Source organism: Zalophus californianus, chromosome 3 (genome assembly GCF_009762305.2).
Source record: "Zalophus californianus isolate mZalCal1 chromosome 3, mZalCal1.pri.v2, whole genome shotgun sequence".
Lineage (NCBI taxonomy): Eukaryota > Metazoa > Chordata > Mammalia > Carnivora > Otariidae > Zalophus > Zalophus californianus.
Genome location: NC_045597.1, coordinates 183,687,687 through 183,714,236, shown reverse-complemented (window position 1 = coordinate 183,714,236; position 26,550 = coordinate 183,687,687). Strand labels below are relative to the sequence as shown.

The window sequence follows — 26,550 nt, the reverse complement described above, 5'->3', positions numbered from 1 at the left end:
CTCCTTTCAGAGGGTGAATCCATAGGGTTACAAACAAGGATACAATTTCTTTTTTTTTTAAAGATTTTATTTATTTATTTGAGAGAGAGAGAGAATGAGAGATAGCACGAGAGGGAAGAGGGTCAGAGGGAGAAGCAAACTCCCCGCCGAGCAGGGAGCCCGATGTGGGGCTCGATCCCGGGACTCCAGGATCATGACCTGAGCCGAAGGCAGTCGCCCAACCAACCGAGCCACCCAGGCGCCCAGGATACAATTTCTTAATGCAGGGTCCAAGACGGAGTAGGCAAAAATATGGGCCAGGCTGCATGACTTCAGAGATCATTGGGAAGACATCCAAGAAATGGGAGTCAGAGACATTCTTGAAGCTATTACATTTTCCATTTCAAATATTCATAAACTGAGATCAATATTCCCATAATTGTGTAGGACTAATGCATGCTAAGCACTGATGACATATTAATCTAGGAGATCAAGTACCAAAAAGTGGATTATAGTTTGACAGGCACTTTAAATAATATTGAAACAAACATAAAAGGATTATAAAATCTGAAAATCTATGCAACAGCCCAGGGACCGAAATGGCTAGTATGTCATCCTGGACAAGACTCTGATGTATTTGTTAGGTTATGGTTCGAGTTCTCAGCATCTCAGGATTTCTTTGGGGTGATTTCCCTTCAATGGGAAACAGCATTTGTTCCCAAAGGAAAGTAACTTCTGTAATTTACAGGGGGATGTATAGGAAAACCAATTATTGGTGATTTAGTAGTTCTTTTTTAATTATAAAAGAAATGTATAAAGTGAAAAAAACGCATAAGTGTAAAAAGTGCAGACGTTTATTAAGAAGTAAAGAAAAAATTCCTCATAACTCCACACTCAAAAAGAATCACTACTACTATTTTGGTGAATTTTCTTTCAACTTTTTCTATGTATTTTAAAAAATGTAATTGAGATGACATGCATAAATATATGTGAATTCTGCCTTTTTGCCTAACATCATTGTAAGATTTTTTTTTTTCCCATTTAAGATGGGTGGAAAACATTATTTTAAATATCACATTATGGATCTTTTCTATGTTATTCATGACATGTATTTATATTTTCTAAATATCCACAACAAAATTTATGTTTTAAAATTTGTACATTTACCCTTAGGTCCAGGGGGCCCAGGGAAGCCGATTCCTGGAATTCCTGGTTCGCCAGCAGGCCCAGGAAGACCTGGATCAACACATTTTCCTATGGATCCAGGGACACCTGAAAACACACACACATCCACATAAGAAACTTCCCTTCATCTTGTCTTGAAACAAAAATCTAAGTTTCTGTATCATCCTAGGCCTTTTTGGAAATTAGGAGATAATTTTAACATAACCCCAACTGTATACTCTTCCTCCCTCTGCATTCTTATGCAATGGACTAATCCTTAGGAGCTACAGATAATGTTTAGGATAGAATTTAATTCCTACAAAAGAAATATTCTAGATATCTTGAGCTACATAAGTCTCCCATCATGCATGCAAAGTTAAGTTTTAGATCATATTGGCAAAGAAGTTACATTTTCAAATGAAGAAGCTGCAAGCACTGGCTTGATTAACTACTGGCAAACATCGCTTACTCCCCCACCAAAAATCCATGGAGATTGTTCTGCTCTTGAATTCCTTTTAAGCAATGATATTGATTCTTTTTTCTTTTTTGGAATCAGAGGCACCAATGGGAATAATTTGGATAATCCCAAAGAAAAATGACAAGTCCCCTGCGTGTGGCCTTGTTATCTAACAGAACTCTGGCCTCTGGCTTCTTTTGGTGCCAAATCTAGTTTTTCCTTACATAGGGACAATATTTTTTGAGGATAGTCAGGCTGCCATTTGATGCCATGCACCAGACTTGGCAGAGGGGATACTCACCAGGTGGACCTTGGGGGCCAGCACGGCCAGGGGGCCCTGGAGGTCCTGGGGGCCCTGGGACTGGTGTCGAAATAACGAATTCTCCCCTAGGACCTTAAGAAAGTTTGTGATCATAAGATTGGTGTGCATATTGAAGCTTTTTTTTGGTTCGGAGGGAACAAATGTGATATAAGGGGTTTATAAACATATCCCCAGAAATAGAAAAAAAATCGTCTCTGCTTCATAGGCTTCAAAACTGGTGTAAAGATGACTAACCCACTGAAACTTCCTTATTCAGTTGAATATTTATAAGCATTTACTATTGCCCCAGCTTTGTTTTAATTAATAGCCCACCTCAATCCTGGTCTATTGAAAAAGAGGCTGTTCTAAAAAAAATCGATAATATGGAATTCATCTTAAACATTGGCGAATATTTATTTAATAGGATATTTCTTTATTGGGCCACTAGTTTGCATGGGAAGGAAGTACAGTATGCTGAACAAAACATGAAGTGTGGCTTGGGCACATATCTTAACCTCTGATTAAGTTCTTCATGTATCATTGGGGAGATAAAGCCTACCCAGCCCATAATATTTGAGACAATGTGGCTATGGGGGCCAACATTAAAAACATGTTAGTGATTTGTATTATCCATATATTTATAGAAAAAAAATAAGTTTACAGTAGTGTGATGGGAAAAACTTGATAATATATTTTACGACAATGGAGTCCTTTGCCAGAAATTCGCACGTAGAAAGAACAGAAGAAGATTTGAAGATGGATTAGAAGGACTTCTTCTGTAAAGGGCCAGATAGTAAATAATCTGGGCTTTGTAGTCCAGATGGTTGTGCCACTACTCAATGCTGCTATTGTAGCATGGGAACCACCGGAAACAATATGTAAATGAATGAGTGTGACTGTGGGCCAGCAGAACGTATTTATGGACATTGAAACTTGAACTTCATGTCATTTTCACGTGCCATAAAGGATTATTCAAAAGGTCTTTCCCCCCAATCATTTAAAAATAGGAAAAACATTTTTAGCTTGTAGGTCATACATAAATATATGGTAGGCTGGATTTAGATGATGGGCTGCCATGGTTTGCCAATCCTTGGATTAGCACTGCAGCCTCAAAAGTAAGATGCAGTGTATATATATATACATATATATATATATATATATATATATATATATGTATATACACACACACACACACACACACATACATACATATATAATCATAAAAGAAGCCTTATGTACATGTGTGGATAGGAATGCATGTAAACAATTTAAAAATATATAAATACTTGGGGGGAGGAACTTACACATTTTTTACTAATGAAGGATACCATAAAAAGATTTAGAGGCCATTATTTTATTGGGTCTAACCCTTTAAAAAGTGATGTTAGAAGTAAAAAATGATAGGGTGGCATTATTTGTTAAAAACTGTCAGCAACATGGCAATTCTCATCTTCTGCCATGTTCTCTGCCACAGATAAACATTGAGGATCGGCTTCCTCCTGAATCCACCAACTATGTTCAGTACGTGTGGATCCCAAAAGTTACTGGGACTTTAGAGCTCTTATCAGAAAACCTTTCTTCATTTATCTTAGATATTTTGAAGTTTTATTTATAAACCATCCATTGGATTATGGGTCAACAAGAACAAATTTGTAGTAACATTAGTGGGCCCTTGAGACTTACAAGAGGCTTCTCAAGATCAATTTCATAGATTTCTGCTTCTCCTTTGTTTACCATAACAGACTTCCACTCCTTCCACATATTTTTTTAAGATTTTTTTTTAAGTAATCTCTACACCCAACAGGGGGCTCAAACTCATGACCCCAAGATCAAGAGTCTCAAACACCACATACTGAGCCAGCCAGGTGCTCCCCATCCCATATATATCAATTAGTAAATGTAGATAGACTATCAGGAAATTTCAGCTGTCTGTGAGTTGACATATTCTACTTATTAGAAGCAAGTTTCTATGCCTTCATTAGTTTTGGGGGAGCTTCACTTGCTCTAGGAACCATGGACCCACTCCATAGGAAAACAGGACTGGAAAGAAAACTAACCAACCGGCTTCTCCAGGTGGTCCAGGGGCTCCAGGAACTCCTTGGGTGCCCTTTGGACCAGGCTCTCCCTGTGGTCCATAGTTTGATGGTCCAGGTGGTCCTGCAGGTCCTGGGGACCCAGGGTTGCCAGGATACCCTGGAGGACCCTGATCCCCCTTCTCACCACTCAGGGCCTGTGACAATAGGAATATGTTTGGATAGTGCTTCAGTCCAGGATCTCCTTACGTGGGTTAATCTTAACATGAAGAGGAGGACCAGATAAGCAGCCAATGAGAAAATCTTGAATTACAAAGCAGTTGGCATCTGAAGGGAATTATTACTAAAATCAGAGCACGGTCTGATTTCTGCTGTTTTGTGCCCTTTGGATTTCAGCAACATTTCAGGAACTTGCAGTCTCTTGAGCCCCACTGGAGGTGTCCTCCAGCAGGATGTTATATATATAATTGCCCCTAAAACTTTGTTCATATCAGCCAACAGTTCAAATAGCTTTAGAGTGGCATTCATGGGAATGGCGCATTTCTTTTTTTTTTTTTAAAGATTTTATTTATTTGAGAGGGAGAATGAGATAGAGAGAGAGCATGAGAGGGGAGAGGGTCAGAGGGAGAAGCAGACTCCCTGGTGAGCAGGGAGCCCGATGTGGGACTCGATCCCGGAACTCCAGGATCATGACCCAAGCCAAAGGCAGTCACTTAACCAACTGAGCCACCCAGGCGCCCGGGGAATAGCGCATTTCTAAAATAAAACCAGCACAGCAAACCTTTGGTCCTCACCGGCTATTTTCATCACAAAGGAGATACAGATACAGATAGACTGTATGCTTTTTTTTTCTTATAAAATATCTTTTTGGCTTTTTAAAGATTTTATTTATTTGTCAGAGAGAGAGAGAGAGAGAGAGAGAGCAGAAGCTGGGGGAGCTGCAGGCAGAGGGAGAAGCAGACTTCCCGATGAGCAAGGAACCCGATGTGGGACTCGATCCCAGGACCCTGAGATCATGACCTGAGCCAAAGGCAGACGCTTAACCGACTGAGCCACCCAGGTGTTCCATACATATTTTTTTGTAATTGCATAGGCTATAACTTTGGAAATGGCTTGTATATTTTAAACAAGTCAAATGTGACACAATAATCGAGTTCCTCTTCCTCCCCAATATGGCCCCAAATAATAAAATTGACTTGATTTTTCATTGTTCAGTATCATTGGGTGACTAAGCGTTGTTTTTTCCCCCTTCTTCTGTAATGACAGGGTATAAGACTCAACATATCACCGCCTTAATTTTTTTCTTTACTTTACTTTTACTGGAACTAATAAGGAAATTAGTGAGATGCAGAAGGAAGCATCATGTGAACTGTCTTAATACTAGACCAGAGAATTCTAGACTCTGTCCCTCTATAAAGTATAACTGCACCACCCCCCGTTCCGGGACAGCCAACCTTTTTGCCAGAGGAGAGTCTGAGAAACACTGAACCGGCTAGCTGGTCTCAGCCAGAAAGTATTTTGTCATCAAAAAGATGTTGGGAAGACTGTATACCACAGGGGCACCTGGGTGGCTCAGTTGGTTGAGTGACTGCCTTCGGCTCAGGTCATGATCCTGGAGTCCCGCATCTGGCTCCCTGCTCAGCAGGGAGTCTGCTTCTCCCTCTGACCCTCCCCCCTCTCATGTGCTCTCTCTCTCTCTCTCATTCTCTCTCTCTTTCAAATAAATAAATAAATCTTAAAAAAAAAGACTGTATACCACATCTGTATCTCGGTGAGCCACACTTTATATTCTGATACTAAAGGGTGTGTAAACGAATCTTCAAATTTATTTGCCAAGTTTTCCTGTTCAAGGCAGGACCCCCTTGACTGGATAACACTCAGAAATCTTGGAAGAACCTGGTATTTCCTGGAGCAGGCTGGGCAGCATGCCTGGCAAACTTCTCACAAATACACTGGGGGGAGGTGCTCAGCCTCTGACCCCACGACGATTTAAAATTGCTCCTGGTAGGAATCTCTCAAGTGAACGTGTGAGAGATTCCATCCCTATCTCATGAAAAGAGAATCTACAGAAGCTTAAATATTTTAGATGACAAAACATTTGATCTGTTTATTTGATGACGCTACTCCTAAATATTCTGGTCTTTAAGCATTTATTTTCACTTAAAAGAATGAACACTGCCCCCAAAATATTGACCAAAACTTTCCATTATTTGTCATTTTCTGAACTCGTGTATAAACTCACCGGATACAAATGAGGGGTTGTAACTTGTGTAGGAGACAAGGTCATTATCAACATAGAATTTCATTTGGGCTAAAAGCACCATCAAGTGCCACCTCTGTGTCAAAATACTATACATATTTGCTGGGGTCATTACTGCTCCTTCCAAGGCACCTCAGTGCGCAGTTGGAAGGACCCACTGTGCTGAGCGGCCAACCATTTTCTGAATGGAGATTGCCCAAGGTCACCACTTCAGAGCATTTCAATTGCAGGGAAGGTAATTTGAAGAAAGTTACTCGATACCAACCAGTTCACCTTTGGGCCCTGGCGACCCTTTGACCCCGGGAGTTCCAGGAGTTCCATCCAGGCCCCTTCTTCCAGGATGCCCTCTGGGCCCGGGGTCCCCTGGGGCACCCGCTTCTCCCTCAGGCGGAGACGCTCCACCTTTTTCTCCGGTAAGTCCTGGATCCCCCGGAGCACCCGGGAATCCCTAGGGCGGTACAGAAACAAGGCTGCATTGCATTTGGGTACGGCGGTTCTTCTGCCAATCTTAAAAAGAAAATGTCAACCAGAATTTTTCAATTTTAATGAATGTGGGTTTTGTTTTTTTTTTTTTAAAGACACTTTCTTTGGCCTACAAGTATAATGTCAAGCTTTTTGGTTTTCTTTTCTCTCTATTTGCTTCCAAAACTGGAAAAGAATACAGTTAGTGCAATTCAATGCAACACACCCAGTAATATTATTCAATACGATACAAACGTCACCATAATTTAGATTATGTTAGAATATTGGTAAATTTTAACATGCATCTATGGATAATTTGATTTAAATATATTTATCTTTACATAGCTTTCTGATTCACCATGATAATAAAAATTTTAATTTCTAAAAGTTTATTGAGGTATAATTTACATATCATGAGATGTATCTATATACAAAAACAATTCAATGATTTTTAGTAAATTTGTAATTTATGGCACAATCACTGCAATCCAGTGTTAAAACTTTTCCATCACTGCCCCAAATTCCCTCAAATCCATCTGCAGTCAATCTCTGTTCCCAACCTCAGCCCCAGGCAGCAACAGATCCACCTACTATCTCTGATACCGTTTTAAATGATTATAAATTCATTATTTCATTCCCTTATTCCATTCACACATCATTCATTCATTCATTTAGTCAAGTATCGATCAAATGCTCTAATATTAAGCACTCTTTGCCAGGAACCAAACTGATAACCTTTGTGTGGCACAACTGTATTTCCAGAGTGTGCTGTTTCCCAAATTGACACTAAAGCTTCCAAAGCATGAAATCTTACTGGAAATCCTGGAAGACCCGTACTTCCTGGGGACCCGGGGCTTCCTTTAATGCCAGATGGCCCTTGTCCTCCTGTAAAGCAGTAAATTATTAAATATTCATTGAACGCCAACTCTGAGTAGCCAGGGTAATGCAGTATATGAAGAGAATAGGGTGTTTTCTTCTGAGGAAAGAAAGACAATTTTACCTTAAAACACCCAGTGCAGGGAGTGAATGTGAGTGCAGAAGTGGAATAAGAGATGATGTAAAAAAAAAATAAAAGGCATTAAAAAAAAATCTTACCTTCCTAAAATTCTTGTCTTTATAATTTTAAGGAGAAACATTTATTTGTTTTGATCATAAAAGTACCATATGCTCATTGTAAAAAACAGATTCAGCAAGAAGAGAATAAAAAATCACCCATAAATCTACCACCAGAAGACAATATTTGCTAAAATTTTCATGTATGTTACTCATAAAATTTTATATCCATAACACACTGGACATATGCATGGTATTTTGGAATCATATGTCAATAAATACAGATTTATAGCTTCACTTCAATGGTTGCGTAGTAGCCTATTGTGTGGGTCAACCAACATTTAGATCTTTCCCCAACTTTAGCTCTAGTCAACAATGCTGTGATAAGTATCCCTAGGTATTTAGTACTTCAAAGTTATCGAGTAATTTAAATAAATTCCTAAAAGTGTAAGTGCGAGACCAAATGGACACAAACTTTCCCGAGGCTTTGGGTATCTGTTGCCAAATTACATTTTACTGTACAATTTTATACTTCCTCTATGTATTTAAATATCTCTGTAAAGATGATCCCTTTAGAGGGTCTTTTGGCTGGATCTCAAGCCAATGTGTTAACAAATGTTTATTCAGATTTTATTTTTTGCAAGATTTGAGTCAGGGTATATTTTTTGATATTCATCCAAGTGGTTTTCCTGTTTATATATCTTCTGTGAGCTATACCTGTAGTATGCCGAATGTAGAGAAACCAAGGAAAATTCAACACGGCTAGTTGGTCATCAGTGAGCTGCCCACTTGCATTCTACCCTTGGGCTAGAGGTCACTCAGAGGGAACTTAGGGAAATAATGATTGCTTTCCTTCTCTCTCTCTCCCCAGCTCCTTCCCTTCCTTCTTAGTTTATGTTTTAATAGGACATTCTACCCAGAGTCTTAGGCACTGAATAGGAGCTGCATGAGGAGTAGTCCGCCCCTCGCGGACTATTTCCGTCTCAGGCCCATCTCAGGGAGTCAGGGGGCAGAGACTACAGAGTAACTAAGGCATTTATGAAGGAGCAGGAGAGTGGCACGAAGGCACGAAGGGCAGAGGAACCCAACTAATGAGACTTTCTCTGCCTCAGGGTTTTGTCTACGGCCAGTTCTGTGCCTGAGGAAGGGGGAGGAGGTGGGGCAGCAGGGATGTGACGCCTGGAGCAACCAGGTGTGGGGGAGGGTCCTGGTTGGGCACAGAGGTCGGCAGGAGAAATGACAAGGGCTCTACTTAGCTCTCAGAATATTGGCCTCTAAGATGGTTTCTTCCCTCAAAAATGGAGTTAGTAGCTAATATTGAAAAAAGTAAGACTTCAGATAAAAACCCTCATTTCTTTCTTCTCAGGAAAAATTGGAAGATTTATCAACACAGGGCCGAAAATGTTGAAAAGTAACAATAGGCTGGAGCTGGTGCGGGATGGCCCCTCCAACGTGCCTTCCAGTTTACCAGAGTCCACACCACGCTGTCGCCCCCCATCCGTGTGCCGATTTATTGCACTTATACCCTTCTAAAGGATGAAACCATGCATCTGCCCTTGGCTCTACCAAAAAGTGGGGACCTTAAAAAAACAGACTGAGGAGAGTTGTGTCTTTTAAGAAGAAAAAATGAGAGAGAGCCTATTTCTTTATGGAAGAAAAAGGTGGTGTGTGTGTGGGGTAGCTGCCTCACCCCTCCTAATTCCTACCCCCGGAGGAACCCCAGTCTATAATTCATGGGGAACTCCATGGTTTGCTAGAATTCAGCAATTAAAATGGAACGGGGGAAAGGCCAGTTTTTGTGTTATTTTAGCTTGCTTTATGTTAACAGAGTATGCTTTTGAAAATCTCTAAGTTCATGCAAACCACATCATGACCTCCAGATGTCTGATAGCTTTTTTCAACACCCAGTGAGCTGACCCTTTTGTACTTGCCAAAACCTTTGTGTGCAAAATATCTGTACCTGGGACTCCTTTTATGCCATCCAACCCTGGCAGTCCTGGGGGACCCACGGGCCCTGGGACACAAGGACATTGTATGCACAAAAGGCCAGGTTCCCCTGCAATGAGAGCACGCGCACATTACTCATAAACCCACACCAAGTCTGTGGAAAGGACAGATGTTTCCCAACCACGCAGCCACTTATTACATTAAAAATGGGGGGGGTGTAGTGGAAATCATCAAGGACATTGTGCATGTTAATAAAAAAATCATTCATCTTGGGGCATCTGGGTGGCTCAGTCAGTTAAGGGTCTGCCCCCCCCCCCCTTAGGTCCTGGTCCTGGAATCTTAGAATCAAGCCCCATATTGCACTGAGCTCCCTGCTCAGCAGGGCGGTTTGCGTTTCCCTCTCCTTCTGCTCCTCCCCCTGCTCATGCTCTTGCTCTCTCTCCCTCCCTCAAATAAATAAATAAAATCTTTAAAAAATTGTTCATGTATTATATTGGCTTACTTTATCTATCTGACCTTCTTAATATTCTTAAAGGAAATCCTGAATCAAGAATAACATATCTACTCTCTCAGTATCTCTCTCCTTCAGTGCAGGATAAAACTCATATTCTAGGCATATCCCACAATTTATGGCATGGGTCAAATTCATGGTTGATTTGCAGATAAATGAATACTTTTAGGCAATTCTTTTGCAAAAGAAGCCATCCCTGACTGCAGTTTGGGATCATTGTTGTTTCGAGGGGTGCAATCAGTGATAGGAATGATGACGAGAATGGCTTGCTTTTATAGAACAACACCATTGATTGAACCAACCTTTGGGCCCATCGGCTCCTGGGATTCCTGGAAACCCTACAAGGCCTGGGAGTCCGCCATCTCCAGGTGGACCTTTGCGAAAGATGATGTCACCTGCAAAAAGACAACACCACAGCTAGTGTTTTGTTTCTTTATTCAATGAGCAAGTGTTTCAGTAAGATGTATTATTCTATGTGCATTTCCCCCATATTTGTTTTGGAGGCTGCATCTTTTGAAGGTTATCTGCAATTGAAGACTGAAGTGTGTTGACCAGCTTTTCCTTTCTCACTACAGACATGTGATATTTTTTGATACTAGTGTGGTGATTCTTTGAAAGTTTGTTATCTGGTTAGTTCTCATCATAAAATTAATCCATGTTATTTTAGCCACTTATTTCCAATTATTCCAAGACTATCCTTTAGAATGTTTAGGCAAAGGGTCACATCACATTCTATTATCTCAGGTACACTGAATCTTCCTGATATATTGTAGATGCTTAATACATATTGAGTGAAAAGGTTTTGACAGAGTATCATCTGTTTTCTCTGCATGGCTTGTTCACATCAATCGAGTTTGTCATTCTTCAAGAAAGCTCTTCCCAGTTTTCCACATGTATCCACTACTATAACGTTACAACGAACAGCTAGCGCTCTTAAACTCTTGTGTTCTATAACTGGATTTTTTGGTCTTGCCATTTCAAATCTAGGTTGAAGGCAATGCTGATGAAACTAAATATTTCAAAACAATGCCTATAGCTGCTCCAAATTTCAGAGCGACCAAGGTTATCAGTGGAGACATTTAATTGAGATGGAATGGGGTGTGGGTAATGTTTGCTTGACTCTGTCTGAAAGGAATGCTCATTTTGTGATCCAGTTTTCTGTGTCTTTAAGATGACTGGATAATTATCTTTAATTTTTATTTGTTTGTTTATTTTTTAATTTTTTAAAATTTTATTATGTTATCTTAATCACCCTACATTACATCATTAGTTTTTGATGTAGTGTCCCATGATTCATTGTTTGCGTATAACACCCAGTGCTCCATTCAATAGGTGCCCTCTTTAATATCCATCACCAGGCTAACCCATCACCGACTCCCCCTCCCCTCGAGAACCCTCAGTTTGTTTCTCAGAGTCCATAGTCTCTCATGGTTCGTCTCCCCCTCCAATTTCCCCCCCTTCATTCTTCCCTTCTTAACTTGGATAGTTATCTTTAAACAGTAAAATGTAATGGCAGTTTTATACTTAAGGTAGACATATATGTATACTTACACATTTATACATTTGTATTTACTTGCACATTTTCCTGGTCATTTCATACTTAATTCAACAAATATTTGAGTACCTACAATGTTCCAGCCCCTGTGCTACATGCTGAGTTTAAAACAGCAAACCAGACACAGTGTCTGACCTCAAAGAGCTTTGAGTCTCGTAGGGGAAACTGACAAAGACCGGCAATGAGAAAAACTACTATCAGGATAAGCTTGAGTGTTCCAGGATGTGGGCTCAGTGTAAGCATTCTGCAGGACTTGAAGTTGAAGCTGCACCTGGATGGACAGACAGGTGTTGCTTAGGTAAGAGAGGACAGGAAACCAGGGCCACCTCTAAGGGGAGAGGATGTACAGTGTCTTGCAGAAGGAGCTGTATTACCTCAGGCCCCTGGGGTCCAGAGCCCGATTACGGCACTCATGAGCGCCAAGAGCTGTGCACCTCAGGCCCCTGGTCGATGAAATGAGCACATTAAACCTACGTCTTGAAAAAGACTTGGAGGACTAGAAATTGTTAAAATCTCCGACCCAGTGAAAGGTTTTAGTTAAGTTTCATTTTGCTTTGTTTTCCACATAGGTTCACACCAGAGCTTGACAGCTTTTGTTCTTGGATATTATATTGTTTTATTAATGGGATAATTTCTTAAACAGCCACTGGCCTAAAGGGAAGCTTTTATTTTTTTTTTCAAATATTGCTCGAATAGCCAGACCTAATTTAGCTGAATTATCTTATTAACAGTAAGAGTTTTCCAGATTATTCTTTTGGATCTTCCAGATTTATAATCACACTGTCTATAAATAATAAATCCTTTCTTAAAAACAAAATCCCTTCTTAAAAATAAAATCCCTGATGGACTCTGAAAAACAAACTGAGGGCTCTAGAGGGGAGGGGGGTGGGGGGATGGGTGAGCCTGGTGATGGGTATTAAGGAGGGCACGTTCTGCGTGGAGCACTGGGTGTTATGCACAAACAATGAATCATGGAACACTACATCAAGAACTAATGATGTGATGTATGGTGATTAACGTAACAATAACAAATTAAAAAAAAAAAAATCCCTGGCACAACAGAAGATTCTTAGGGCTATTAGGAAGGTTGAGTATAAAGCACAAGACCTCCCAGGCACCTTCCAGAGAGGTGTTTTAAGAGACAAAGAGTGACGCATATGTTCTGAGGTACTGTGTACCTGTCAGCCAGCAGAGGCTAGGCGGCTATGGGGGGCTAGAGAGGGGAGGACAACTCCAGGCACTTCCCGTCCTCTAGGCTGCAGCTACGTGGTCTCTGACCCACTTTATCTGGCAGCATCTTGCCCCATGCCCCTGCTGCACCTCCAGCCCACACCGCCTTGCCCTGGGTCTTCCTGCTGATGCCAGTGCATGGGACGCCCTGGGAGCCATGCTAACACAGCCTGGAAGAGTGTGTGTGTGTGTGTGTGTGTGTGTGTGTGTGTGTGTGTGTGTGTGTGTGTGTGTGTGTGTGGTTAGTCTGGTCCTGTGGGATATATCTTCGACCCACGACTAATAGGAATGGGTAGATAAATTCTTGCCTCTTGTTCCCCTGTGACAGATTGTCCTGAACCAAAGTTGTAGCTTTTAGGAAGATATTCTCCAGGGACCAGACAAGCAGTTACAGACTCGGCCAAGGCCAACCTGATAACCGTCCCTCCTTCTCTGCTTCACTGTCCCTTGTCCCTGCCTCCCACTCTGCCCTCTGTGGGAGCTCAGGCTAAAGCCTTGCTGCACCTGCTATGTCCTCATTCTACCTGAGCTGTCTTCACAGATAGCTCATCAGATGAAACAGCAGCAGAAAGATCGCTCCTAAGATCGACACAGACTGACGGCCAAGCTGCAAGTAAGGTTCATTGCCATTGATTTGCACACATCTGTTATTGGGCAGTGTACACAATAGGGGCCCCGTTAGGTATCTACCTGGTGGTCCTGGATATCCTGGCAGTCCTATAGGGCCTGGTGAACCAGGACAACCTGGGGACCCAGGAGGCCCCACTGCATTCTTTCCTGGGGGCCCTCGTTCCCCTTTACTTCCTTTCACTCCTGGAGATCCAGGGGCTCCTCTGGGGCCAAGCCTCAATGACCCTTGGAGAAAAGAATCATGTTAGTGCAATTTCAATGTTTTCCTGATTCATATGTATTACTTTTTTTAATTGCAGAAAGTAACGTATCCTTATTAACAAAAGTTACACAATTGAGAGGCATAGAAAGCATATAAAACAAAAAGAGAATATCTTCCTTCCTTCATCTGTGGCCTTGTTAAACTTTCACAGCACAGCGAAGCCCAGAACATCCCAGTCCCATCAGTAAGATAGGGACTTCTTTATTACAAGGGACTGAAACAGAGTTAGAGACGCATTGTCATCTTTTTGTTTAAAAGGACCTCATGAGAAATTCTTCGATATGTGCTGCTTTGTGGATTTTTTTCATTAGCGACTAGAAGATACCTACCTACCTTTCAGTGTTTGAAATGAGAAAGAGAGACTGTCCTAATTGGACTTCATTCCTGCCAAACATCTTAGTTATAAAAGAGCGTGGTGGGGAGGTAGGCATCTCCTGGGAGAGAAGCCTTGCCAGGTGGTACAAAGCCATTTCATCTGTCCCTCTTAAGGTGACAAGGATGTGAGGAGAGGGCCTGTCTCAAATCCCTGCCTTGCAAACAGTTTAACAAAAAGAAGAAAGACCTCACCACCAAAGGGCTGAGAACCGGCAGGGGTAATATCTGATTATTTCTGATGATTGAGCATAAGGATTTTGCCATAAAAGCAAATCCCTGTGATTGGCATCTGTTTTAGAGATTTGTAATTTGTACTTCCTAAAGGAGCCTATTCATTACTTGGGGGAGAGAAAAAAACTCTCCCCTAATCTTTAGCCAGATCTCTAAAATATCCTTTTGTATTCCAACTTCAGGAGATACTCATTGTTGGGGCGCCTGAGTGGCTCAGTCGTTAAGGGTCTGCCTTCGGCTCAGGTCATAATCCCAGGGTCCTGGGATCGAGCCCCGCATCAGGCTCCCTGCTCGGTGGGAGGCCGGCTTCTCCCTCTCCCACTCCCCCTGCTTGTGTTCCCTCTCTCGCTCTGTTTCTCTCTGTCAAATAAATAAATAAAATCTTAAAAAAAAAGAGAGAGATACTCATTGTTAACAATTTGGCGTATATTTTTCCGTGCACATGCAGGTACCTATAATATTTATCCATTTATCTATTTTTTACAAGGGGTTTATAAGATACATATAGTTCGGCAATCACTTAATTTCAATTCATTTTCAAAATTATGAAATAGTTTAAATGTACAACAAGGCAGGGAGAAAAATGTAATCAATGGCAGGGCTTATCAAATCTTTGCTATTTTTTTCATGGTTTCGTTTCCTCTACAAAATGACACATGACAGCATTTTAGTTATAATTAAAGCCACTGAGGTTAATCCTTGATTAAATGTCCTTGATTCTAGTCTTCCTCTCTCAAGAGGCAACCACTCCAGTGACTCATGGGTGTTTTTATAAAACATAAACTCATGAAAGTTTAATCTATGGGGTGCGTGGGTGGCTCAGTTGGTTAAGCCACCTACTCTTAGTATCGGCTTAGGTCATGATATCACAGTGTGGGATTGAGCCCCGTGTAGGGCTCCACGTTCAGCAGGGAGTCTGTTTGAGATTCTTTCCCTCTGCCCCTCTCTGGGCTTGTTTGCGCTTTGTCTCTCAAATAAATAAATAAACCTAAAAAAAAAAAGTGCAATCTATGTACTTACACAACATGTGATACACTATGAAAACTACCATTTTTAACCAACCTAATTACTATAAATTACTGTTTTCTACCTCCGTGCCTCCTCTGAGCTTCAAGGCTTCTGCTCCTACACCAGTTATTGCCTTACACTTTAGTTAAAACCACTAAGAAGTAAAAGAGCATTCCTAAGTCACTTTGTGTCAGCTTCTACTCCCTTTTCTGCTATGAGTCACAAAGTTAACAATGAAGAAGCTGGAAACATTTTTAGATCAATTAATGAAACATTTGTCTTATGTAAGCAACGCAAAAGTGATTTTCCTTTTTTTTTTTTTTTTAAGATTTGTTATTTATTCATTGGAGAGAGAGAGAACATGAGCAGGGGGGAGGAGCAGAGGGAGAGGGAGAAGCAGACTCCCCTGCTGAGCAGGGAGCCCGATGCGGGGCTTGATCCCAGGACCTCAAGATCACGACCTGAGCCGAAGGCAGATGCTTAACGGACTGAGCCACCCAGGCGCCCCCGTGATTTTCCATTCTATTGGTGCCCCAAGAAACACGTACATACCAGCACTTCCGGGAACCCCAGGGGAGCCGCTGGGACCTACAAATCCGTAACAGTAACTGATTACTCATAAAGACATAAATACTTCCCTCCCCCTATTTTTGAAATCTTGGGTGACCACATTATTGTAATTAATAATAAATATTTTCATACTTTTTCTTCCACTCTCACATAGATAAATATTAGAAAGTTTCACTTGTTTAGACAAACTACAGAGAAGAAACTAGTCTGAGATGCCTAACACTCAGAAGCGAATCATGCCACCTTACCGCCGTCAAACAATTCAGAGGACATTTACTAGGAGCCTGCTCTGCCTTTGACACTTGGCTGGAATGGTGCAGACGGACAAGAGCAAATAGCTGGAACTGTCAAGGTCCTGTGGTTTGGCCAGGTGTTACATCTCAGATCACTTCTAGCTGTGACAGTGCAACGGGGTTCTAATTCTTTGATACATATGAGTGATTTATAGTGGACATATCAGATTAAAAAAAAAAATCTCTGTCCATGTCTGTACTTCTCTGTCCATTTATTTAAGAACACTGGGAATTTGTACTCTTGTAAGTGAAATTCTCTTTTGAAATCTTATTTGTATCAACAATTTGCCTTAGGTTGGTGGTTCTTGATCCTGCCCGCACACTAGAATAATCTGGGGAGCCTTTACAATCTACCGGTGCCCAGGGCCCTCCTCCAGACAGTTACATCAGAATGCCAGGGAAGGGACCTTGGCATGTCATTATTAAGAAGTTCCCAGGGATTCTGTGATGTGTGGCCACAGAGGAGAGCTCTTGGCCTACACCTTTCTAATCTATCCAAAGGGACAGCATCTGAGTAAATGTGACTCTACTTCACGGTGCCAGGAGTCAGGAAACCCAGGTTTCAGGCCCCTCTTGTCACTAGTGGGTGGATTGTCTCAATTTACAGTTTTTCAGGGTCCCTGTTTTTTTCTTTCCTATCCCCCTGAGATTGCCGATTCTTTCCGTTCCCTCCTCCTGCCCTCTGGCCACATTTGTGTTTTTTTTGTCAGACTTGAACTTGATGCTTTCGCACACAAAGAGAATTTAATTACCTTCTATGGTATAGTACCTATGGAATTTTCATATAAAAGTATGAAAATTAGGACACACCAATACTACCATCCATGAAAACTGGGAAACCTCCCTTTTGCCCTCGGTAAATTCTAGGTCTATAAGCACATTTGTTATACATTGCCTGGAAATAAACACATGGACATGGTCAGCAAATGCTTTAGGAAGAAATTTATTCTCACCCTGTGGGCCACGAGCTCCTTTGGGCCCTGGTGGGCCTGGAAGTCCTTCATCTCCCTTTTCCTGGTATGAATCATAATATTCTGTCTTCAAGGAAAAATGAATAAAGAGAAAGGAGAGCTATTTACGGTGAGCTCACCAAATGCAATACTTCAATGTCCTTTCCCCCCACCCCCAAATGGTATTTTCCTGAATTCGTAAGTTTATGTGTTAGCAGGAATAAAGTCATGTATACATGATGGATAAATTTAAAGATCAAAGTTGATGTTTCTGGTATCACCATATCATATATTTCATGGGCTTTCAGTGAGAAATACATTTTATGATGTGAGCCAGCTCACAAACTCACAGTTCTATCCATATCTAGATATGGGGGGATATGTATACTGAAATTAAAGTTTCACAAGTAGTGACTTACCCTTTTGACATATTATCAACTCTCATTTTTTTTTTATTATATTCTATTACACTTTTTTTTAAAAAATGCTTGTCCTCATGGACTAACTTTATTTCAGAGTGTGTTGGGACCCACCCAGCAAAAAATACTCCATTGATTGTTTCTTTGAATTTCAGGATACCATTGGCTTGCAATAATATTGAGGGTTATTGTTTCTAACACACTTGGTGGACCTACTGCTGGTCTCCTTAACCGTCTGCTTCCTAAGTAGAACTTCCAAGGAAGTTACTAGAAGCTGCAGAATTATATAGAATTGAAACACACACAGCAAGTTAGGAATGCTAAGAATGTCTCTCAAGCGCAACTGACAAGTCGGTTTCACTTAGAATTCAGTACACTTATCTTCAAGGAAAAAAGATGGAAATATAAAAGTTTTGTTTTGTTTTCTCGTATGCTGCATGGGGCCAATTACTTTGTTGGCGTGTTTAAAAAAGAGATAACAAAAGTATTGTGGTTAATTATGTATAAAATCACAAAAATAATTCATAATAGTAACAGTAATGATAATGTAATAATCTCCATCACAAAATCCATAATGACATACATGCACCTGCCAAATGTTGGCTAAGTGCTTTCACAAAATGGCCCATTTCTTCTTCCCGGCAACTCCATAAAAGTATTTTGGGACTACTTGCATCTGGATCACTGGCTTGTTGTGTGAAGATGTGAATTTCCTGGATGCTCCTCCAGTTACTGAGTTAAATTGCTTAGCCTGAGGGGTCTGAGAACTGCAACGCATAACGGAACCCCCTCACCCCCACCCCACGACTCTTTTATCATCATGGACCTTTCTGTGCAACCAGCATAATCACAAATAGCAGCTCTGCTCAGCACACTGAATGTGAGAACTATTGTCTTTTTTTTTTAAGGTTTATTTATTTATTTTAGAGAGAGAGGGTGGGGGAGGGACTGAGAGAGAGGGAGACGGTGTCTTTTTTTTTTTTTAAGATTTTATCTACTTATTTGAGAGAGAGAGAATGAGAGATAGAGAGCACGAGAGGGAAGAGGGTCAGAGGGAGAAGCACACTCCCCGCTGAGCAGGGAGCCCGATGTGGGACTCGATCCCGGGACTCCAGGATCATGACCTGAGCCGAAGGCAGTCGCTTAACCAACTGAGCCACCCAGGCGCCCAGGGAGACGGTGTCTTAAGTAGACTCCGAGCTCAGTGCAGAGACTGACTGGGGCTCAATCTCACGACCCTGAGATCACTGCCTGAGCCGAAACCAAGAGTCTGACCCACTGCACCACTGAGGTGCCCTGAGAACTACTGTCTTTTAAAGGCAGGAGAGAAAGGGATACCAGAATTCGGAGCCTGGGTCCCTTTTACTCATCTCCTTAAGCTACAGGGTCCCAAAATAGAGAATATGGGCACTCTGAAGTCAGGAGCTGACAGATATCAAATCCATGTCCATGCTGGAGAGAGGAGACTGCCTGTTGAGATGGAATTTGGGCTGGCGGGGGGGGTCACTGGTTTTCGCTGGCCCTGGTTGAGCTTCTGGTGCGTGGAAATACAGGTTGTCATATGTGGGCCCCACTGGAGTGGGTGGAGCGGGCTCCCTCTCCCATGGGTGCCCCAGCTGACCTCCAGTGCATCCTTCCTACTCTGCTCAAGGGCACAGGGCACTTTGGGCCATGTCTGATTGGACAAAGGGTTTCTTCTTTCCCATTGCTCAGGGTGGGCATTTCTAGTGCCTTCCAGAGACCAAATAGGACCAAATAGAAATATTTATCCATTGTCCACTGGACAAATAATGACAACAGCTATTTTCTCCCCTGGTGTGATAAAAAAAGTAAATACCATAATCTCTATCTTAATAGTTAATGAGAGACACTGATTCAAAATTTCTTTGATACTTTGAAGGACTTGATCAAATATGACATGGATACTTGTCTTTTTTTTTAAGATTTTTTTATTTTTATTTATTTGACAGAGAGAGAGACAGCGAGAGAGGGAACACAAGCAAGGCGAGTGGGAGACGGAGAAGCAGGCTTCCTGCTGAGCAGGGAGCCTCATGCAGGGCTCCATCCCAGGACCCTGGGATCATGACCTGAGCCGAAGGCAGACACTTAACCGACTGAGCCACCCAGGCGCCCCAACATGGATACTGTCTTTAGTTACACTTACTGGACCACGAAATCCTGGAGGGCCAATGTCCCCTTTCCACCCCTGTATTGAAAGACCGTTATAAATTATGAGTACATTAACCCAAAGTATTTACATATTTAGTATGCTTAAAAAGCAAAACAAACAGTTAAACAATAAACTAATGCTAAAAGTCATGTTATTTCCATATAGTGTACAAACCGAGTTAAAATGAACGGGACATTGACTTTGGGTCATTTCCCTGGAGGGCCGTATCTGGGACAAGAATCCTGTCAACAAGGTCTTGGGAAGAGGTTGTTGCTCTAGTAGCTTACGTGTTTCTTCCATGTCAATACCTTCAGAGGGTGTTCCTATGCATTTCACATGCCCACGTTCTCCCCCAGATTACAGGCACAGCAAAACCAGGCTGTGGGTTGTGTGCAATTCCCAGGGTCCCAACTAACCTGTAACCAACCCCCTTCCTTACCAAATCAGGACAGCACTTTCAGAATTCTACCAGAAGTCATATTAGTATAGGATAAATCTTTACTCTGCCCATATCCCTACAATTACTTGAAACGACAATATTTGAAAACATCTGTAACATGTTGTCAGCAACAAATGAAATGGAACACAGTTCATAATTCACTGATCATGACCTTTGAGTGTGTCATGACCCAGAACGAGACTCATGGGGTTCAGCCTACACTTGACTTCCAGTGACCAGAAACCTTCACTTGCAGGACTTGTCCAACTCCTTCCTCATGAAGAAACTAAATCTCACTGGTCATGATGTCAGGCAGCTTCCACCACACAGACAAGTTTTAGATCTTTCCCACAAAACTGCCCTTTGGGTGTCTAAGTAAATTTGTCCCATCTCTTATTTCCTCTTAACAAATAAAACTAGGCTACTTTAATGAGCTCTGATCGCAATCCCTTATACCTCTTTTCAGGGCATGGCCAGGAAAGGGTGGGCAAAACCCAACCAATTAAAAAGCCTGAAGACAGGATGTTAGAGAGGGGATCACCTTAATGCCGTCTTTACCCCGTAACCCAGGGAAGCCCCTGTTGCCTTTGGATCCCTGTGGAAAAAGAGAATGGGTCAGAAGACATACAGGTCAATTTCTTCTGTGGGAAGCAGGGACAGTTGGAACTCCCCCCCCCTTTTCTTTTTTTAAGATTTATTTATTTATTTGAGAGAGAGAGCGAGCACGTGCACCCATGAGTGGGGGAGGGGCAGAGGGAGAGGGAGAGAGAATCTTCAAGCAGACTCCTGGCTGAGCACGGAGCCCAATTCGGGGCTCAATCCCATAATGCTGAGATCAGGACCTGAGCCAAAATCAACAGTCGGACACTTAACTGACTGAGCCGCCCAGGTGCCCTGGAACTCCTCTTTGAAAAGAAAAAATAAGACGTGCTCGGATGATCTCTCTTCACAGTGAGGGTGTAACACTATGATTCTCAAACACGGGTTTAAAAAGCTATGTGCTTTTGCTAGCTTCATAACTAACAGTGATTCCCCAAATCCTTCTTCGTCTAATGGGACTGACATTTCAACAACATCAATGGGCCAAACATGTCTTTACCTCAGTGCCAGGGAAACCAGGGGCACCATCTTCGCCAGGTTTTCCCTAAAACAAAAACAAAGCAAAACCACATAATTTAATACATATGGATAATTTTAATAAATATGGAAAACGTAAATGATATGATCATTTCCTCTTGACCTTGGGCAAGAGAGCCTGACTGAAACTTTCCACCCATTTGTTAGAAGAAAAAACTATTAATCACAGACCTTCTCTTGCCGGGGAAGGCAGAAGCTAGTCAGAATGGGAAATTAGGGAGGGAAATGGGAGAAAGATTGGAAAGTAAGATTAGCTAATTAAACAAGATTTGATACTGCCCATCCCAGCTTGGAAGAAAAACTGAAAAAGCAGAGAAATGGACCAAAAGACCTAGAAAGAGGGAGGACTTCACACTCAAATTATTTATTTGAAAGGTTGGCAATTCCCCGACCCGCACACGTGCCAATATTTGAATATATTTATAAAGGCATATTGCAGTGTCCCAAACAGACAAGGTTTTTAGATGAACTGTTACAATGTTTACCCTCTGTGATAGAATTAAACATCATACTGACCGAACACTTTTTCTTAGAAAAAAATACTTTTCTTGATGTATAATCTTTAGAGTCTTTAAACAATATATGTGTTTAAATCTTTCCAAAATAGAGCTGGGTGGGTGAGTGGACCCCGGTTGCTTCTGTCTTCCCAGCACCCATGTCACAGTGTGCCCCATCTTCTTTGGAGAGCTGCCCTTTCCTCACTCTGTGTGGGTCGGACGGGACTGTCGGTCACAGTGGCCCCCACCCTGCTGGCCTGGCCCATCCTGGGAACTTTCCCTCCTGGCCACAGTCATCTCTCCAGGGCGAGACACAGGACCAAGCTAGGCCAATTAGAGCGATTCTTGGGGGTGTTATTAGTGGACACAGGGAGACACACTATCTTCTTGGATGCCATTAACCCGAAGCTGTCCTCTGCTACTTCCTGCTCTTCCTCCCCATTGACGCCTACGTGCAAGATCAGTGTCAAAGGAGACCACGAAGCCAATACACACAGAGGAGGAGAAATGATAGGTGGACTCCTGCCCATCTTGTTTCAGGCTCTGAAGTCCTTGGAGGCTGTTTTAGCCATAAAATCCTCAGATACTTGAACAAATAAGTTTCATTTCCTAAATCTTTTAAAAAAGCTTACAAAAATCTCAGTTAGTTTGAACTGGGTATCTTACACTTGCCTCCTAAAGAGACCTAAGCATTGACTGATACAGGCTGTACACAATACTGAGTTTCCAAATTTACCTGCGGGCCAGGTTCTCCAGGAGCACCTTTTTGAGATCCATAAGATTCTCCAGGTGGTCCCTGTAATTAATGAGAGTTATGTCAAATTTTATGAATCGATTTTTTGACTCACCTCGATTGTCATTAAGTTTTTCCTTCTGATTATTCTGTTATATTTTAAAATGTCCAAATGGGGGGTCATCTCATGTATAAGTGTTCATTTAAAGACAGATGCTAAAATACCAGATGCTGGGGGCGCCTGGGTGGCTCAGTTGGTTAAGCAACTGCCTTCGGCTCAGGCCATGATCCCAGGGTCCTGGGATCGAGCCCCGCATCGGGCTCCCTGCTCCGCGGGAAGCCTGCTTCTCCCTCTCCCACTCCCCCTGCTTGTGTTCCCTCTCTCACTGTCTCTTTCTCTGTCAAATAAATAAACAAAATCTTTAAAAAAAAATAAAAAAATAAAATAAAACACCAGATGCTGAAGATAAATCATAAGATGGGAGAGAGGCCGTGGGTGGGTGTACAACCTCGCAGGGATTTCAGCTAGAAGAGGGTGTGAAATAATTCTAGTATATTCCATGACGTCTGTGGTGAAATATTATCATGCTTTAGCTAATATTAAGATTTAAAAGTAGATCATACATCCAAATACACACTAAGGCTCTACTTCATGTTTCCAGGGAACAACATGACTCTAAAGAACCTACTGAGGGTCCAGGAGGTCCGGATTTCCCCAGGGCTCCCTTGTCTCCCTTCTCCCCCTTGAGGTCCTGCGACAAAAACAATTTTTAAAGTCATTACACACAGATCAAACAAGATTATACCGCTTTTACTTGAAAATTTTCTCCATCTGTTCAACGAACTGGATCTACAAACTACTTATGTATACATGACAGGTTATCATTTTTTGTATTTCAGATTTTATACTTGTGAACCCATTGAAGCCATACATGAACTTTTGTTGTATTAAAGAAAGTATCTTTTGAATCCAACTATGTTAAATCAATTTAATTCCTGAATCAGTTTTCAATAAGCACATTCAAATCATTCCCAATGTATCTTATTTTCATTTTTAATATACAGAATTATTTTCATTGGGATCAATTAATTTCTGATCATATGTTGTAAGGAGGATTTGATTGTGTTAATCAGGTTTGTTTGTGTTCTTTTTGTGTGTGTGTGTGTGTGTGTGTGTGTGTGTGTTCTTATCACATTTATTGACTACTTTCTCCAGTGTGAGTCTCCTCTTGGGACATTTTTTTCAAACTCAAAAATTTTCACCTGGGTCAAATCTTCCAGATCTAGTTTTTGTCAAGATAAGATTTTTTTTCTGTCCAGTTCTGGCCAATAAAATTTTATACTTCATTAATTTTATTTTTGTTGATTACCTCTGAGAAGTTTAGTTATTTTCCTTAGGTCAATTTTTTTCCAATCTTCAGTGATATTATTTTGGTCATATCAAATTTCACCATGTTTTGTTTTAACTCTTCTCAATTTTGTTTTGATAAACAAAACTTCTATCATTAAGAATTAATTATATTAGAGAAGCTAAGGGGTTTATTTTTTAGGTGATAAAAATGTTCTAAAATTGCATGTGGTAATAGTTGTCCAACCCCACAAATACACTAAAAGCCACTGAATTGTGCACTAAATAAGTGAGTTTCATGGTATATAAATTATATCTGAATAACGTTAAAATTAGTTATAACTAAAACCCATGAATTTTATTCTTTATTTTTTTTTAAATTTTATTTATTTATTTGAGAGAGAGAGAATGAGAGATAGAGAGCACGAGAGGGAAGAGGGTCAGAGGGAGAAGCAGACTCCCTGCTGAGCAGGGAGCCCGATGTGGGACTCGATCCCAGGACTCCAGGATCATGACCTGCGTCGAAGGCAGTCGCTTAACCAACTGAGCCACCCAGGCGCCCATGAATTTTATTCTTTAAAACAGTGGATTATATGGTATGTGAATTATATTTCGATCAAGCTATTATTAAAAACAATCAGAAGTTTAAAAGAGAAGGAGGATTTATATTTATTTCTTAGTTAATCCACAAAAAAATTGTTAATTAACCCCTCACTTCCCCACCCCCCCAGACCTTCTGGCATCAGCCTTGTGTCTAGGTTTGGGGTATTATATTATGATTCACTTTTTCTGAGCATTCAGTTCAGTTCTATATCCTGGTCTAGCTACCTCATGGTGGAAGCAAAAAGCAAATGTTCATTTTGAAAAACGGGGCCACAGTGTCCTTGGAGAAGAATGCATGCCACATTGCCCTTGGGGATATAATGGCAGGTAAAAATGCCCCGTTTGATTATAATACCATTCCACTGATATCTTTAGGTCATTACTATTCAGTTGGATCATAGCCATACACCTATTTTGTTATCATTTATCAAAAAATACTCACTGAATCCCCATCTGAGTTAGGAACAATGAAAGGGGTGAGGATAAAAGGTGAGCAAAATTAGATTCAGGCTCTACCTTCTAGAATCATGGAAGCCGCCAGCCTCTGATCTTGCCTCAGATCTCTGTCTCATGTTTTCTGGTTCACGAGTAAAAGATGGGGAAAAATAAACTCCAGAGGCTCAGGCTGGCTGAGAGGGCTCAGAGGGCAAAGCTTATAAAAGAGGTAAGGGGGGGCGCCTGGGTGGCTCAGTTGGTTAAGCGACTGCCTTCGGCTCAGGTCATGATCCTGGAGTCCCGGGATCGAGTCCCACATTGGGCTCCCTGCTCAGTGGGGAGTCTGCTTCTCCCTCTGACCCTCTTCCCTCTCGGGCTTTCTATCCCTCATTCTCTCTCTCTCTCTCAAATAAATAAATGAAATCTTTTAAAAAAAAATCTTTAAAAAAATAAAAAATAAATAAAAAATAAATAAAAGAGGTAAGGGATCATGAGGACCTCACCCTGGAAAGTGAGAACGTCCAACCCGAGTAATAAAATGGAAGAGTTACCGTTCTGTTATCTGGGCCTGTTAGCGTCACAATAACCGTTCCTGGTGGTCCGGGGGGTCCTGTTAATCCTTTCACACCCTAAAGACAAACACATTCAGGAATGCCAAACCAAACAACATCACCTTTGCTTTTTGGAGAGAAAGACTCTCCCCTTTGGTTCTTAGGTTAAGAAGATAGCACAAACGACAGAGCAAACATGTTTGCTCCAGGGTCACCTAGTGACTAAGATGTACAGGATGATTGCTATGAAACGTAAAACGTCTTGCCCACAAACAAACCACAATATTTGAATTACCCGCTCTCCTTTTTGTCCTATCACTTTATCGCCCATGTGACCCTGTAAGAAAAGACAACACTAAATTATTTTTCAAAAACGGAGATGAGGAGTCTAAATCCACTGACGTTCCAATGTTTGTAACTGAATGTTTAAATTTTAATGGTATGTTAGTGTTATGAAAATTACTTTAGCTATTTCTTGGAGGAGAGGGGCAATATGTTTCTTTCAAGAGTGGAGATCATGAAGTGCAGAAAACTTAAGGGATGGACTTTCTATGGCAAATGATGACATGCCGTGTGGCAGGATGGGAAAGGGAAACCAGCTCAGAGGACATTTTTCTGGCTCAGCCACTGGCTGGTTGTCTAATTTTCTGATGCCCTAGTTTTCTCGTCTTAAGGATACGAAGGAAGGGTGGCTGAACTTCTGGATTCTGAAATTCAAAAGTTGATAGGGAGGCTAAGAAAACATTTCAGGCTATCTGACTTCACTAGTGATTTAGTGAAATGAGCTATGTCTAATGTGAACAGTGTGTCTCACTCACAATGGCCGATCTATCATTTCAACCAATGCCTCCTTGCCTTCTTTTTATTATTTATTTAAATTTTGTTAGTTACCATACAGGGTAATACTGATTTCTGGAGTAGTGGTCAGTGATTCATCACTTCCATAC

At 41.4% G+C, this 26,550-nt stretch overlaps 1 protein-coding gene across 4 annotated transcripts in view; it reads right to left on the bottom strand.

Moving 5' to 3' along the window:
* COL4A3 (collagen type IV alpha 3 chain) overlaps positions 1 to 26,550 on the bottom strand; it is a 126,992-nt gene that overhangs the window by 30,372 nt on the left and 70,070 nt on the right. For all 4 annotated transcript variants that reach the window (XR_003519184.2, XR_003519185.2, XM_027590008.2 and 1 more), the window contains exons 12-28: positions 25,899 to 25,940; positions 25,604 to 25,681; positions 23,356 to 23,418; positions 22,670 to 22,729; positions 21,399 to 21,443; positions 20,841 to 20,894; positions 19,855 to 19,896; positions 17,275 to 17,359; positions 16,011 to 16,046; positions 13,643 to 13,807; positions 10,470 to 10,562; positions 9,670 to 9,765; positions 7,471 to 7,541; positions 6,460 to 6,642; positions 3,963 to 4,131; positions 1,902 to 1,994; positions 1,147 to 1,251 (exon numbers count right to left, since the gene is read on the bottom strand). Coding sequence is in view for 2 of the 4 variants with exons in the window: in XM_027590008.2 (XP_027445809.1) it covers positions 1,147 to 1,251; positions 1,902 to 1,994; positions 3,963 to 4,131; positions 6,460 to 6,642; positions 7,471 to 7,541; positions 9,670 to 9,765; positions 10,470 to 10,562; positions 13,643 to 13,807; positions 16,011 to 16,046; positions 17,275 to 17,359; positions 19,855 to 19,896; positions 20,841 to 20,894; positions 21,399 to 21,443; positions 22,670 to 22,729; positions 23,356 to 23,418; positions 25,604 to 25,681; positions 25,899 to 25,940 (1,480 nt within the window). In the remaining 2 variants the exon portion in view is untranslated. The remainder of the gene's footprint in view (positions 1 to 1,146; positions 1,252 to 1,901; positions 1,995 to 3,962; positions 4,132 to 6,459; positions 6,643 to 7,470; positions 7,542 to 9,669; positions 9,766 to 10,469; positions 10,563 to 13,642; positions 13,808 to 16,010; positions 16,047 to 17,274; positions 17,360 to 19,854; positions 19,897 to 20,840; positions 20,895 to 21,398; positions 21,444 to 22,669; positions 22,730 to 23,355; positions 23,419 to 25,603; positions 25,682 to 25,898; positions 25,941 to 26,550) is intronic.